The sequence below is a fragment of the Anoplopoma fimbria genome, chromosome 8 (assembly GCF_027596085.1).
Source record: "Anoplopoma fimbria isolate UVic2021 breed Golden Eagle Sablefish chromosome 8, Afim_UVic_2022, whole genome shotgun sequence".
Classification (NCBI taxonomy): domain Eukaryota; kingdom Metazoa; phylum Chordata; class Actinopteri; order Perciformes; family Anoplopomatidae; genus Anoplopoma; species Anoplopoma fimbria.
The window spans coordinates 2,814,352-2,826,877 of record NC_072456.1 but is presented as its reverse complement, the minus strand read 5'-3'; the positions used below and the strand labels follow the sequence as shown (position 1 = coordinate 2,826,877).

The following is a 12,526-nucleotide window of genomic DNA, read 5'->3' as shown; positions in this document are numbered from 1 at the left end:
TTTCACAATGTCACAGAAGAGTGAGCTGAAAGCCTGGTGCGTCTCATATAAACGCTACAGGGTGCGTTGGTATAAAGACGCCGAGTGCCACCGACCAAGTGTTAGCATTTATTGAGTAGGGGGTGAGATTGGGATGAAAATGGTGAACAGTACCTACAAATTTTCCACTGTGAAGGAAAGTAGAGCAAATATTTGTTGTGTACATCCCAATCAGTGATTGCTGTAAAGCACCATCTTTTAGTCTGCTGCTTCCATGTTAAGTGCCTTAGGCTGAAATGTCCAGACGGAATATATAACTACAGGACAAGGTGGCTGCCATCAGTTTTCAAATCCACTGTTCATCGCTCACTTGCTTAAAGGAATACCCACAAAATGACCATTTATATATCAGTTACCCACCCAGTGTTAACTAGAATTCTTGAAGAATACATACTTTTTCTCTCATGCCTCCACGGTGAGCGAAGAGTCAAAAAACAGAGAAAGAAAATGAAAAAAATGAATTGAAGTAAATGGGGGCCTTGTTTAGCAAAAACAGAAATATATCAAAACACCTGCTTAGGTTTTAGTGAAGATGCATGTGTTTGGGAAGAAGTGAGCATACCACTGGGATTTTAAAACTTCAATAATACTGCACGAGCTGTGTGAGAGTTTGAAATAAAAGTTAAAGATGGAGACAATAAAAGATAGCGATAGAGTTTTTTATTCTCTATTTATTCATTAATTTTATGGGCCTTAGTCTGAACATATGAGTTTTCAGTCTGCAACGGAAGATCTTTCAAACAGTCATAACTTTGTGCAGCTCTGGCTTTTTCACATAACATTCAATGTAACATTTAATCATATTTCATTAGGGTCAAATGAACCCTTCGTCTTGAGAGCAATGATCAATGTTTTCTAAAACCAACCAGGATGCATACATGGAAGAGGAGGGACCAAGAGGTGACATGACCATCCAATCAGGGCTCAGTAACTCAACGGAAAGCATCGACAGTATGAAGGCCCTGACAGCCGCCATAGAAGCTGCCAATGCACAGGTTAGTGCTTTGTACTGATACATATCAACATTTGCTTTGTGCAGTTAACAGATTGTAACTTTGTAAAAGCCACCAAAAAAATATCGTTCCCAATTCTGGAAAGTGGCTTCTTGTAAAAAATACATTTTGCACTGCTTTTATGAAAAGTGTATCAACAATGCACTTAATGTCTCCTCTCATTGTTCCTATGTAGGTCCATGGACCAGCAAGTCAGCACGTCAGTAACAGCACCATGACAGTCAGCACCCCCACCCCCTCAATCCTGAGCAGGGGGCCAGTTGTTGAAGACCACCGGGACATATACAGGAAAGAAGCACTCAGGAAGGGCAAATGTCTCTCCATAGGCATCCAGGTATGTGTGAGACAGCAGTGGAGGCGGAGATTGATGAATGGTGGAAATAATTGTCTTCATTATTGGTGATATAAGGGACTCATCCTGCCTGTCCCCTGAAGGTGGATGGACCGGAGGAGGATCCAGATCCAGAGGACCCATCCAAGTTTACCTCTGTAGGGGTGCAAGTGGAGGATGACAGAGGGTAATCTTTTTCTTTGTTGACCTTTAAGTCAAAAAGTACTCGGCCATTTAAAATCCCTATTTGAGCAATTAAGGAAAAAGGCATGTATTGATGAATATAATCCATCTGAAAACAAAAGTCAAGTGTCCATAATAACTCCGAAAAATGTTTTGCACATCAGCCGTATTTCCATTTACATCAGGTTTTGCAGGTTTTGAAGTATGGCATTAGAATAGCTGGTTGGGGTGGTATTTGACGAGTTGAGAATAAGTATATGAACTACGCCGTAGCCAAGTTTATTCACCTAAAACCAGTTGATGGAAACTTGCCTAGTTTGCATCACCTTTTTTGCAACATTAAAAAAATATAATTTTAATTTCGGAAATGCCGAAACAAGGTAACTGCTATTTTCCCCCATGTTAATACCGGCCATTAAAAGATCCCTTTTTCTTGCGTTCAATGTAAAGCCACAGGAATCCACAGGAAGTACTAAGCTTTTGATTGTATAAATCAGGTCCCTTTTCTAAGCCCCAGCCCCGCTTCTACTCTGTGTAGCTGTCAGAGCTACCATGGAGCCCACACTATCACATCTGATCTATTTATTTGGAAAAGCAAAGAAGAGATTTCAGAGAGAAGCAGACAGAACGGTTTACAGGAAATACCCTGGATGTCAAACTGATTCAGCACCATAAGCAGTTTTAGAAACATATATCTCCTTCCAACCTCTCCGGGTAACGAGTGTTACTATCACACAACGTAAAACCGTGACTAGCTCCAGATCCACTAAACCAGCCTGAAGATGAAGAACATCCAAAATGATTGCATGAAAGTCTATGGAGCAAGGGTGGGACTTAAGAAAGGGTCAATTGGGATATTCATTTTGGCTAGCTAAAAATAAAACAGGCTTAAAACAATATGTAGTCACCGCAACAAATGGATAGCAGACTCTTTGGTGTTTTAGTACAACCGCACATGAAAATGAGAAAACTCAATGATTACTTACATAAGTAAACACGAGTTTTCTCATAAAAATGGGTCATTTTCTCATAGACCTCTCTACAGTCAGACTTATTTTTTTTGGCAGTTCTGTCCAGTGTTTCTATTGGTGATAATAACATAAGCTTACTCTGAGTAAAGACTGTTATGGCAGCCACAGAACAAGCATATGTTTTTACATATATTGCTGAGTTTTGCACTAGTGAGCTCACCGTGTAAAAGATCACTGGTTATATTAAAGTTTTTGGTACGTCAAACTGATTAGATGATGTGTTCAATTATTGAAGTTATGCTACATGAGGTGTATTTTCTCTCGGACTCGCTGAGTCTAGCTGAGTCATATCCGGCTGTCGTTTAATTATGTCTCTCTCTCTGGTCACAAACAAACACCCACAGACTCATCTGCCAAGGCTATCCTCTGCCATAAACTCTAATATCTGTTGCTGAGGACCAGTTCCACCGACTTCTAAACTCAGTGCAGGTTTCGTCAGACCCCAGTCTGTTTAGACGTCTCTACAATTATGTTAAAGAATGTAACGCTTTTAAAAAAAGATGATTGTGGAATAGTCTTGTTGATGTACTCACTCTCCGAAACAACATTCCTTTGAAACCAGACAGCAACCAGTATAATTAACCTCAAACTGAGGAAGAAGAAGTTGTGAGTAAATTCTCATTTTTATGGTCGCTGGTCAAAGCTCATGACCATACATTTTGATATTTTGATAGTTAATTTTTTTGGATTCATCTAGTTTATCTGATGTCTGTCATTATATAATTTACATTTAATGTTTTATAAAAGACATTACTTAACAAGATATTCAAATTATTATGTTAAAACAAAGGTTACAGTCAGGATCAAGTAGCCCTATAGAGTGTTGTCAGACTGACGGCAGTCAGTAATGTCTCAGTTCTGTCTCCATCACAAGGCGATGTGGTGGTTTCTTTTACACTGTGCTCTCTAGCTTTAGCTTCTATCTTTATATTTTTAACCTGTTTAACTGCTGGAACAGTTTATCATTCTGGATATATCCTTTAAACATATATTTTAGACCCTTCTGGCTGCTTCTTCCTAAATATACTTTTCTTTTTTTTTAAATTTGCCTTTTGACCTGTAACCTATTTTCAAAAACATGGAAGCCTGAAACCACCTTAAACATGAAATTGATCCAAACGGGCAGACATGATACAGCCTTGGTGTTAAAAGTGTTTTCTGTCTCTCTCTTTTGTTCAGGTATCGTCGGTTCCAGCGTTCCAACAGTGTGACAGCAGCTGTGCAGGTAAGCTTCCACTACTGTTGTTTTGTTATCAAGATAGCCCATTCAAATCATTAACCTCCTCCACAGAACAACTGTGTGGGTCCTCACAGATCATTTAGTGTTTGAAGATAAGGGTGTTTGATTTGATAGTAGATACATGAACAAAGATGACATTTTCTTTCTAAGCAGACATTACATATTTCGATTAAAACAGGACTTAACTGTCCACTGAACCCAGTGATGGACACAATGTCCTTGTAAAGCTTTCAGACGGCGGTTATGAAGCTTGGGGTAGTAAGGCGACCAACATTTGGACTCCATCAGAAATTAATCCATATCAGAACGGGATGCACATAAAAACTTTTTTAAACAAAAAAAGACACTTGTTCTGGACAGTTGGTAAAATAGACCTGGAAATATTCTAGCAAATCCAAAATGGTGAAGCATTACAATCAAGTTCTACCCAGACCTACCAGACTGAATATAATTAGGAAGTGAATGGACCTCTAGTGGTCAGACAAAGACTTAACAGACCTCCACCACTCCAACAACTATTTACTTGTTCAGTCAGTCATTGAGATGTATCCATTATTCCATCCAGGCAGATATGGACATCCCGGACCTGCTGGACACCCCTCTAGACTCCCCGGACACCGACATGGAGGTCCTGTCATCCGGTGCCCTCTCTCGACAATACTCCCGCGATGCTGCCACCTCTACCGTCAGCATCCAGGGCTCAGGGAACCACTACCACGCCTGTGCCTCCGATGACTATGATGATGTGGGCTTTGACCCGTCCATCCTCCCCCCTCCGGATCCATGGATAGACAGTGTAACGGATGACTCACTGGATGTCAACTTCAACAGCTCTGCTATTCTGGAGGTATGTGGGAGTGTATTCAGTGATAACAAGCAGAAAATGAGAAAACAATCAATTTGTGGATCAATTACAAAGGAATTGCCTGGGCATTTTCCTTACTAATTTGATATTAATTCATGATTACATGTTGGTATAAGGATAAGCAATTTAAATAATTTAACTTTGTCTCTTCAAGCATCTTTGACGGATTGGATAGAAAACTAAGTGTAAATGCACCCAAAAAGCATTCAATGCAAATTTAAATCCAACTGTTCAAAGAACTCTGGAGGAGGTTTGAGATGGATTCTAGCCAGAAGTTTACAAAGTGTAAATGCATCCACCCCTCCAAGACACAGGCATCTGGAATTTATCTAGGCATGAAACAACTGTGTAAATGGTTTGATACATTATTTCTTCTATATACTCAGTTCTACACATCAGCTATGTCAACGTATACTCATAACTCAACAGTTTGAGTATGATATCTTACTAAAAGTTACTCCTTGTTTTTCGTGTGTTTTCCTACAAAAGCAATGCGCTTCAATTTCGTCTTGTTACATGCATACTGTCTTTTCAAAATAAACTTCTGTCTTCACAGGAAAGCTTCTTTGTTAGGTTTATGAAAAGATTGTGAAATACGTTGTTCGGTTTAGGCAACAAAACTACTTAGTTAGGTTTATTAAAATATCATCGTTGGGTTTAAAATAACCACTGAAGTGCTGTCACGACATTTCCCAAGTTACGTGACAAAAAAATCAACATTGACTGCTCGTTTCACATGGGGAACAATCAGCGGCCTCCTGGTTGTTGGACCCACCAGCCTCCTTCATGGTAACGTGGATAACATACAAAATGATTTCGTGGAATATCTATGAATTACGGCACATTATTATTTGAAGAAAAAGCTTTGAATGCTGGATGAGACTATGAAAAATAAAAAAACAAACCTTAGTTATCTCACTGTAAGATTCAAATATCTCTGCTCTCCAACAGTGATCAAATGATTTCACACAGATTTCACTCTCCATGCTCATTAATGGTTTCTGCTGTATAGGCCTCCATTTGCATTTGCACTGTCTTGTTAGACTGCAGCTGACTCTGTGTTGAATACAACTTCTTAGCAGATGGGGCCAGCTGCCCCGGGTGGTCCAAATGTTTCCATATTTTAAGTGACGGTATTCCTATTAAAAATGTAGCTTGTTTTCATCACCAACCGCTCCTTTAGATCTTGTGATCACAGCATTAACAAAAAATATTAATGGAAGTTTTTTAAAAGACATATTGATTCAGTGATTAGTTTACCAATAGGTCTATGTTCTGAAATTCACATATTACTGATATAACTTAACATTTGTAATTTGTTGATATGAAAAATCTTCTCTTTTTTTTGTCTATATTAAATATAAAGATTGCCTCTGCAGGATTGTCTTGACATGCAGTGAAAGTGTGAATTCTTTGAATGGCAGGTGGTGCAGAGGTCAGTGTGTCACAGAGATGGACGCTGGTTCCTGAAGCTGCTGCAGGCCGAGACCGACCGCATGGAGGGCTGGTGTCGACAGATGGAGCACGACCAACGGGACAATGACCTGCCTGAAGATGGTATGTTCTGTTGTTCATGTCATGTCTAGGGTCCAAGAATGAACGTTGCTGTGTGCATTCGCCCTAAAATCTGACAATACTACGTTATTCTGTTAAAAAAGTTATCACATAGAACAGTGGTTCCAAATCGTTTTACTTATGAACCCTTAATATGAAAAAAAGTCTTGTTACAGAGTGCATGTTTGCATTTGAACACTGTCATTAGTATCAAATACAGATGCATGCTTCCTTCTGCTTGGTGATACGTTTGGCGGGTGTAGTTGGGTAGAAAGAAAATAGGTCCTAAAAGAATTTATCACAGCAAGGTCTGTGGATTAACTTGAGTTACCGGGTCATGATTCTTTGAAAGAGACATTGCTGTTTAGTTTTTAAAAAGTATTTTTTAGGCGCTTTGAGCACCACAAGCAGAGTGACCTCCATGATATCGGGGAGAATGCAATATCTCCAACACTCAAAACACCAAAACTATGTAGTTTGATAAATAGCACTACAGGTAAGAGGAAAAATATGAATTTTGGATTTTTGAAAATAACTGTTCCTTTAAGGTTTGTGCACAACCAGTACTACAAAGTCCACCCACATGGTTCCAGCCATAGGAACATTTAGATTCAGGATCAGCGTTGTTTCATGGGACAGAAGTGAAAGCCTGCTGTATATCCATATACAGATAAAGTAGCTGAGCGCCTCAAAAGGTTCATGGGCTTCTAGAGAAGCTCCTAATGTCAAAGACCTCTAGATGTGACGTCAACTTTGTTTGTAACTTGTCCAAAACAATTAATTGCACCAAAGGAATCCTTAGTTCATGCGCTGCTCATCAGCATATGGGAGAGTTAAAACACACTAAGAACTGTCCATGGTACGTTTTCTGGAGAACAGATGGGTGTGCTGATGGGTGTTTTTCTGTAGGTTTCTCTCGTTCTAAACTCTGTGTCTTTGCTCGCAGTCCTTGGGAAGATGAGGAGTGCTGTAGGAAGTGCTCAGCTCCTGATGTCCCAGAAGTTCCAACAGTTCAGGGAGCTGTGTGAGGAGAATCTGGTGAGTTTCTTTTGATGTCCTTTACCCATTTCTTTCTTTCTGGTTTTCTCCTCCAAGTTCTGTCTTGTCATTCCCTTTTTATTTACTCAACCTTATTATCTTCTCAATGACCTGATGCCTACTTATGTTTCTGACATTCAGTTTTTAGCCTCCAGGAATAAAATATATAGGAGCCCTGAGAGGCAAGAGAGATTGAGTTTTTACTCTGATCATTTTTTTTTCTATGCACTCAAAACCATTGGTGAACCTAGATAATCAACTATTCGATAATTTTAGGGGCCTGATTTGCCAATATTATACTCAGTTGCTAGGGGTCAGGGCTTCCATTGGAACACTAAATCTCTCTAAATATGTTTTGCCATGCTAGCAGCATTCTAGCTCTTGAAATGGCAATGCCGGTCTGTCATCCAGACTGAAATATCTCAACCACTACTGCATGGATTGTCATGATTTTAGATTTTTTGGATTTGCTCAAATTTTGGCCACCATCAGGTCAAATTTTCAATTTGTTGGCGATAATAACATGTACTACTTTTATTCAAAGAGTATCAACAAACTGTAAATACTAAAGGAAACCGTATTTTTTAGCACTGACGTGGTAGGAGACCAAAAGTTCTGTCTGATATTTAATATTATTCTAAATGTAATAGTATGAAATTATAACATTTTGATGGATATATTTCATGAGTTTTGTAAAGTGTAAAATAAGATTAAAGAATAAGAGGTTAATCCTTCCAAATCAATCATCGATAGCAGAGAAACATGTCTTCAGTTACTCAAGAAAGATCACTATGTCCGATCCACCAATGTTAACTTGTATGTGCCACTGTGAATACAGTGTTAGAAAAAGAAACAAACTTATTATTGCTGTACTGGTAAAACTAATTTTGATCAACTGAGCAACAAGCGAGGTTTCGATGAAAAGTTGGTGCTTTTCCCAAAGAGAGCGTCAACCCCAGTGGTTCTGTTTGTTGCAGTGAGAGTTTGTGTTTTCAGAGCAATGGGCCTTCAGAACAACAACCGTTTATTTTTGGGATAACGGGCTGTCGGACAAATGGGCTTTGGGTCCAATGGGATGTTTTTGGGAGTATTGTGGTTTTGTAATAATTGGGTCTGAACAATGGGCAGTCCCTCTTTTAGATGTTCTTTAGCTATATAAATGTTTTGAATCATTATAAGAGTCAGTATGAACTACACCCTTTAGAATACAACGGGGTAAAGCATATTTAATGAAACCTCACCATGACCTCCGACCAGTGATTAAATATATATTCTATATAATCTTTTTGAATACATTTTTTATTCATTTTCGAGACACATTATGGGGCGCTTTCAGCTTCTCTTAATTAACTTGAAGATTACCTAATGTGTAAAAAACAGTTTTTAATATCTTTTCTCTTCCCTGGCTCTCGTCTTTGATACTACTTCTACCCCCGACTTTTCCCCTTCTCCACTGTCGTAGAACCCCAACGCCCACCCTCGTCCCGTGGCCTCAGACCTGGCTGGTTTTTGGGATATGCTGCAGCTGTCGATCGAGAACATAAGCCTCAAGTTTGATGAGCTTCACCAGCTACGAGCCAACAACTGGAGACCCCTGGATCCGCCTGAACGAAAGGTAAACACACTCAGCACTTCCACGATGCTGACTGATTGACCAGGGATCTGAACGGAGGGTTTAGTGTGCTGCTGCTCCTTTTGCAGTTTGCCTGTTCAACATTAGTTTATTGAGCTACTGTGACGGAATGTTCATTTTTAAGGCCCCTATACACTGTGATAATCTGTGTCTCAAGCCCCTTTCAGATATTCAATTCAATTCAGTTTATTTTGTATAGCCCAGAATCACAAATTACAAATTTGCCTCAGAGGGCTTTACAATCTGTACACATGCGACATCCTCTGTCCTTCCAGATATGCACCCGTTAACGTTAATCTGATTGCAATCGAACGTTATATGGCAAATCTGAACAAGCACCCAGGTGACTTTTATGTAAGTCAATCGCTTTACACCCCAAATTTAACATTGTGTGTAATGAAAAAAAACGTTTCTCGTAAATACAACGAAACTGCATCGTCAGATACACTTTGAGGGAATCATGTTTTCATATTTTCTCCCGAAGGAGGTCGGGTTGGATGGATGTGTCAAACACAAAGCTGTCACCCATGAGACCGCTGTTCGTGTCCTGTGTCAAACTAAAAGTCAGATTTGACTTATTTTAGGGTGCTCAAAATAAATGGCAAATGGACCTGTACTCGTATAGCACTTTCTAGTCTTCCAACCACTCAAAGCGCTTAAACACTAAATGTTTAATCACCCATTCATATACTGATGGCAGTGGCTACCATGGAAGGTGCCACCTGCCCATCAGGACTATCTAACATACACACATTCATAAACCACAGGCACAGCCAACAATTTGCAGTTTGGTGCAGTTTAAGTGTCTTGTTTATTTTTAGGAGACAGGATTGCATTCAATGCTTGTGTACTGTTGGACATTATTAAGCGAGCAGCAGAATTTACTCTCCGATGATGTCACATAATAAAAATGATGTGAAAACCCATCTGTGGGTTCACTATGAGAAGAGAGGTGAGTTGCGATTTACATTAATAAAGCTTCAACAGGAAAATCGTCTTTAAAGTTCTTCAGTGATGCAGCCTGCTGGAGAACAGGAAACACTCTTGATCCTTCTTATCATAACATTTAAATCCACCCTTGTCTCTCCCCCCCTCTCTCAGTTCTCTCACCCTTATACCAGGTGCTAAATATTGCACCAGCATTGTGGCTCTCTCTGTAATTGTCCTCTGATGTTTGAATGAAGCCATTAGGAACATTAAAGTGAAAAAACACATCCGTCTGAATGACTAAAAGCACTTAGACAGACGGTGCCAACAGTGTTAGATATTACTGGTTTTAGATCAAAGTTAACATCCATGAGGGAACTGTGGTGAACAGTGACAGAACACACTGACCTGGTGCCCCATTGTAATGCTGAAGACATTAACTGCACAGTTCATGTCGCTTGCTCTATGTTGTATTTTACCAAACCTGCGATGATGCGAGTTGATGACCTGTCTCTGCTTCCCTCTGTTTAACTATTTCATTGTCATTGTTGATGGTTGATTACCAGACATGGGTTGCACTATCTGACATGCCTCTAAATAGACATGTGAGTGTGACATGACATGAACCTGTGAGACTGTTATTATAGTGTGTCATAGAGTGTAGGGGCCTTTACATTTAGATATGTATAGAAATATATAAATATGAATATGTCCTCTCACAGAGCACTTTACAAGCTCCACTTGTTTTATCTGCAAGACTCATCCTTTTCACCCTAAAGCTCTTTATTAGCTCAGAATTATACAGTAGTCACACCTGAGCTTCCTGGATGGAAGCCTTCCATGTTTGTTTGAAATGCAGGTGGTAATGCCGAGTGTTAAAGAGAAACTTTGGTACTTTCCAACCTGGAAGTTGGTCCGGTATTGAGTGGATCAGAGTAAACGTCCAATCCACGTCCATTAAAAGTGCTGTTTTTTGCCACAGAAATCAGCAAAATATTTAGCCATGACACTGTAGCTTAGTGTTATCCAAAATATTTGAAAATATTTTGGATAACACTAAGCTACAGTTTTTGTACTCCGACACAACCAACTCTGACAACTACTCCATTCTTCTCTACAACTCTCACTCCACTGTTTCCGCCTTGTCTTCCGGCAACAAGTCACGTCTCACGAGATTTCAGAACAAGACTTCTCCTTGATTGAGACTTGGTTTGACAGAGCAGAAACCCCTGGTTCTGAAAAGTGAAGCCAATGCTGAATTACCTGCATTCTCTCTCATGTCCACCAGGGGGCGACTCCTCTGGTTGTATAGAAGTCTATGAGAAAATGACTCTACTTCTCTCTTGATTTATTCCCTCAGTAAACATTGTAAACATGAGTTTATGGTCTCAATCTCTAGTTTCAAGTCTTCTTCAAAACAGCATGATGTTCATTTAGTAAATGATGCTCCATTTAGAATCAAATAGACCATAAAGTAGAGTAAGCTTTAGGGCGGGGCTACTGTGATTAAGAGGTCGCCATTGTCCGAGTTTTGTCTTATAACTTTAACCCTTTCACAGTGGGTTGTCAGTCCATGAAAGTTAATTGTGAAACTTTGGTTCCCAAAAAAATGCAGTTGTATTTAGCTCCACCCTTTGGTGTCACTTCTGGTTGCAAAAACACAAGATGGCCACGGCAAAAAGCTAAGATGGCGGCAGCCAAAAATACCCAAACGACACAAACCAATGGGTTGAATCACAGTGACTACGGCCACGTCTTCTTCTATTCTATATACAGTCTATAGTTTATACACATAGCAATTTATTTGATAACAATTTAATTTATCTGTAGGTTCCGTTCCATGATGTTGTCACACACTTAAAACATTATGAGCCTGTCAGTGGAAAAAACAAGCACTTTTAATGGATGTACAATGACTTTAGGATTACTGGACCAACTTCAAAAATTGTTGCCATATTATTCCCTTTGACACAAAAACATGGGAAGGTTGGAAAAAGTTGTGAAGTTAACCTGTAAAGTAGTGACAGCAGTCCTTCTGAAGTACAAAATATTTCAGTCATGTTGCAAAAGAACAAGCAATTAAAAGGCAGCGGAGTTTTGCATCCCATGGCTTTAAAACAGCTCGTATCTTGTCAAAATAACAATCTATACATTCATGCCCATGATGAAAAAAGAAAGCCTTGTTGTTAATCTTGCAGTGCATGTTTGTCTGCCTCTGTCTCTGTGCTGATACAGATACTCTGCATATCTTTAGGTGTATCTGTAAAACTCTTTCAGCTGCCTGCTCTATTGCTCTCTTTCAGTGGTGTCCGTTGTGGCTTTGCATCATTGTGAATACTGACTCTGCCGGCTTCCTCATTCAGTTGTTGTCTTTTTTTCTTTCTTTGTGCTTTTTTTTTTCTGTGTCGACAGTGAAGGCGCTCGCAAACAGCCACGCATCAATCAGCATAACTGCAATGCCAACAGCACCACGGGGCCTTGACACCTCTGGGCCTCCGTAGATCCATCATGTCTGTCTTTTCCATCCATCTGCCCATGCTTCGTCCTGCCCTCCCTCCGCTCTGCCGCCTGCAGCCACCTCACCGTGTGTGGCTTTTTTTGTTGTGTGTGTTGGACGGGAGAGTGTGTGGCTGAGATTCTTGGATCAAATTAAAGACTTGCATTACACTACA

General features: G+C 39.8%; 1 protein-coding gene across 1 annotated transcript in view; it reads left to right on the top strand.

The window, feature by feature from the left end:
* Window positions 1-12,526, top strand: part of LOC129094350 (disks large-associated protein 1-like) — a 51,791-nt gene that overhangs the window by 38,401 nt on the left and 864 nt on the right. Inside the window, 8 exon segments of the mRNA XM_054602479.1 lie at window positions 909-1,034; window positions 1,228-1,386; window positions 1,488-1,570; window positions 3,777-3,822; window positions 4,403-4,684; window positions 6,127-6,259; window positions 7,203-7,294; window positions 8,757-8,909. Coding sequence (XP_054458454.1) covers window positions 909-1,034; window positions 1,228-1,386; window positions 1,488-1,570; window positions 3,777-3,822; window positions 4,403-4,684; window positions 6,127-6,259; window positions 7,203-7,294; window positions 8,757-8,909 — 1,074 coding nt within the window.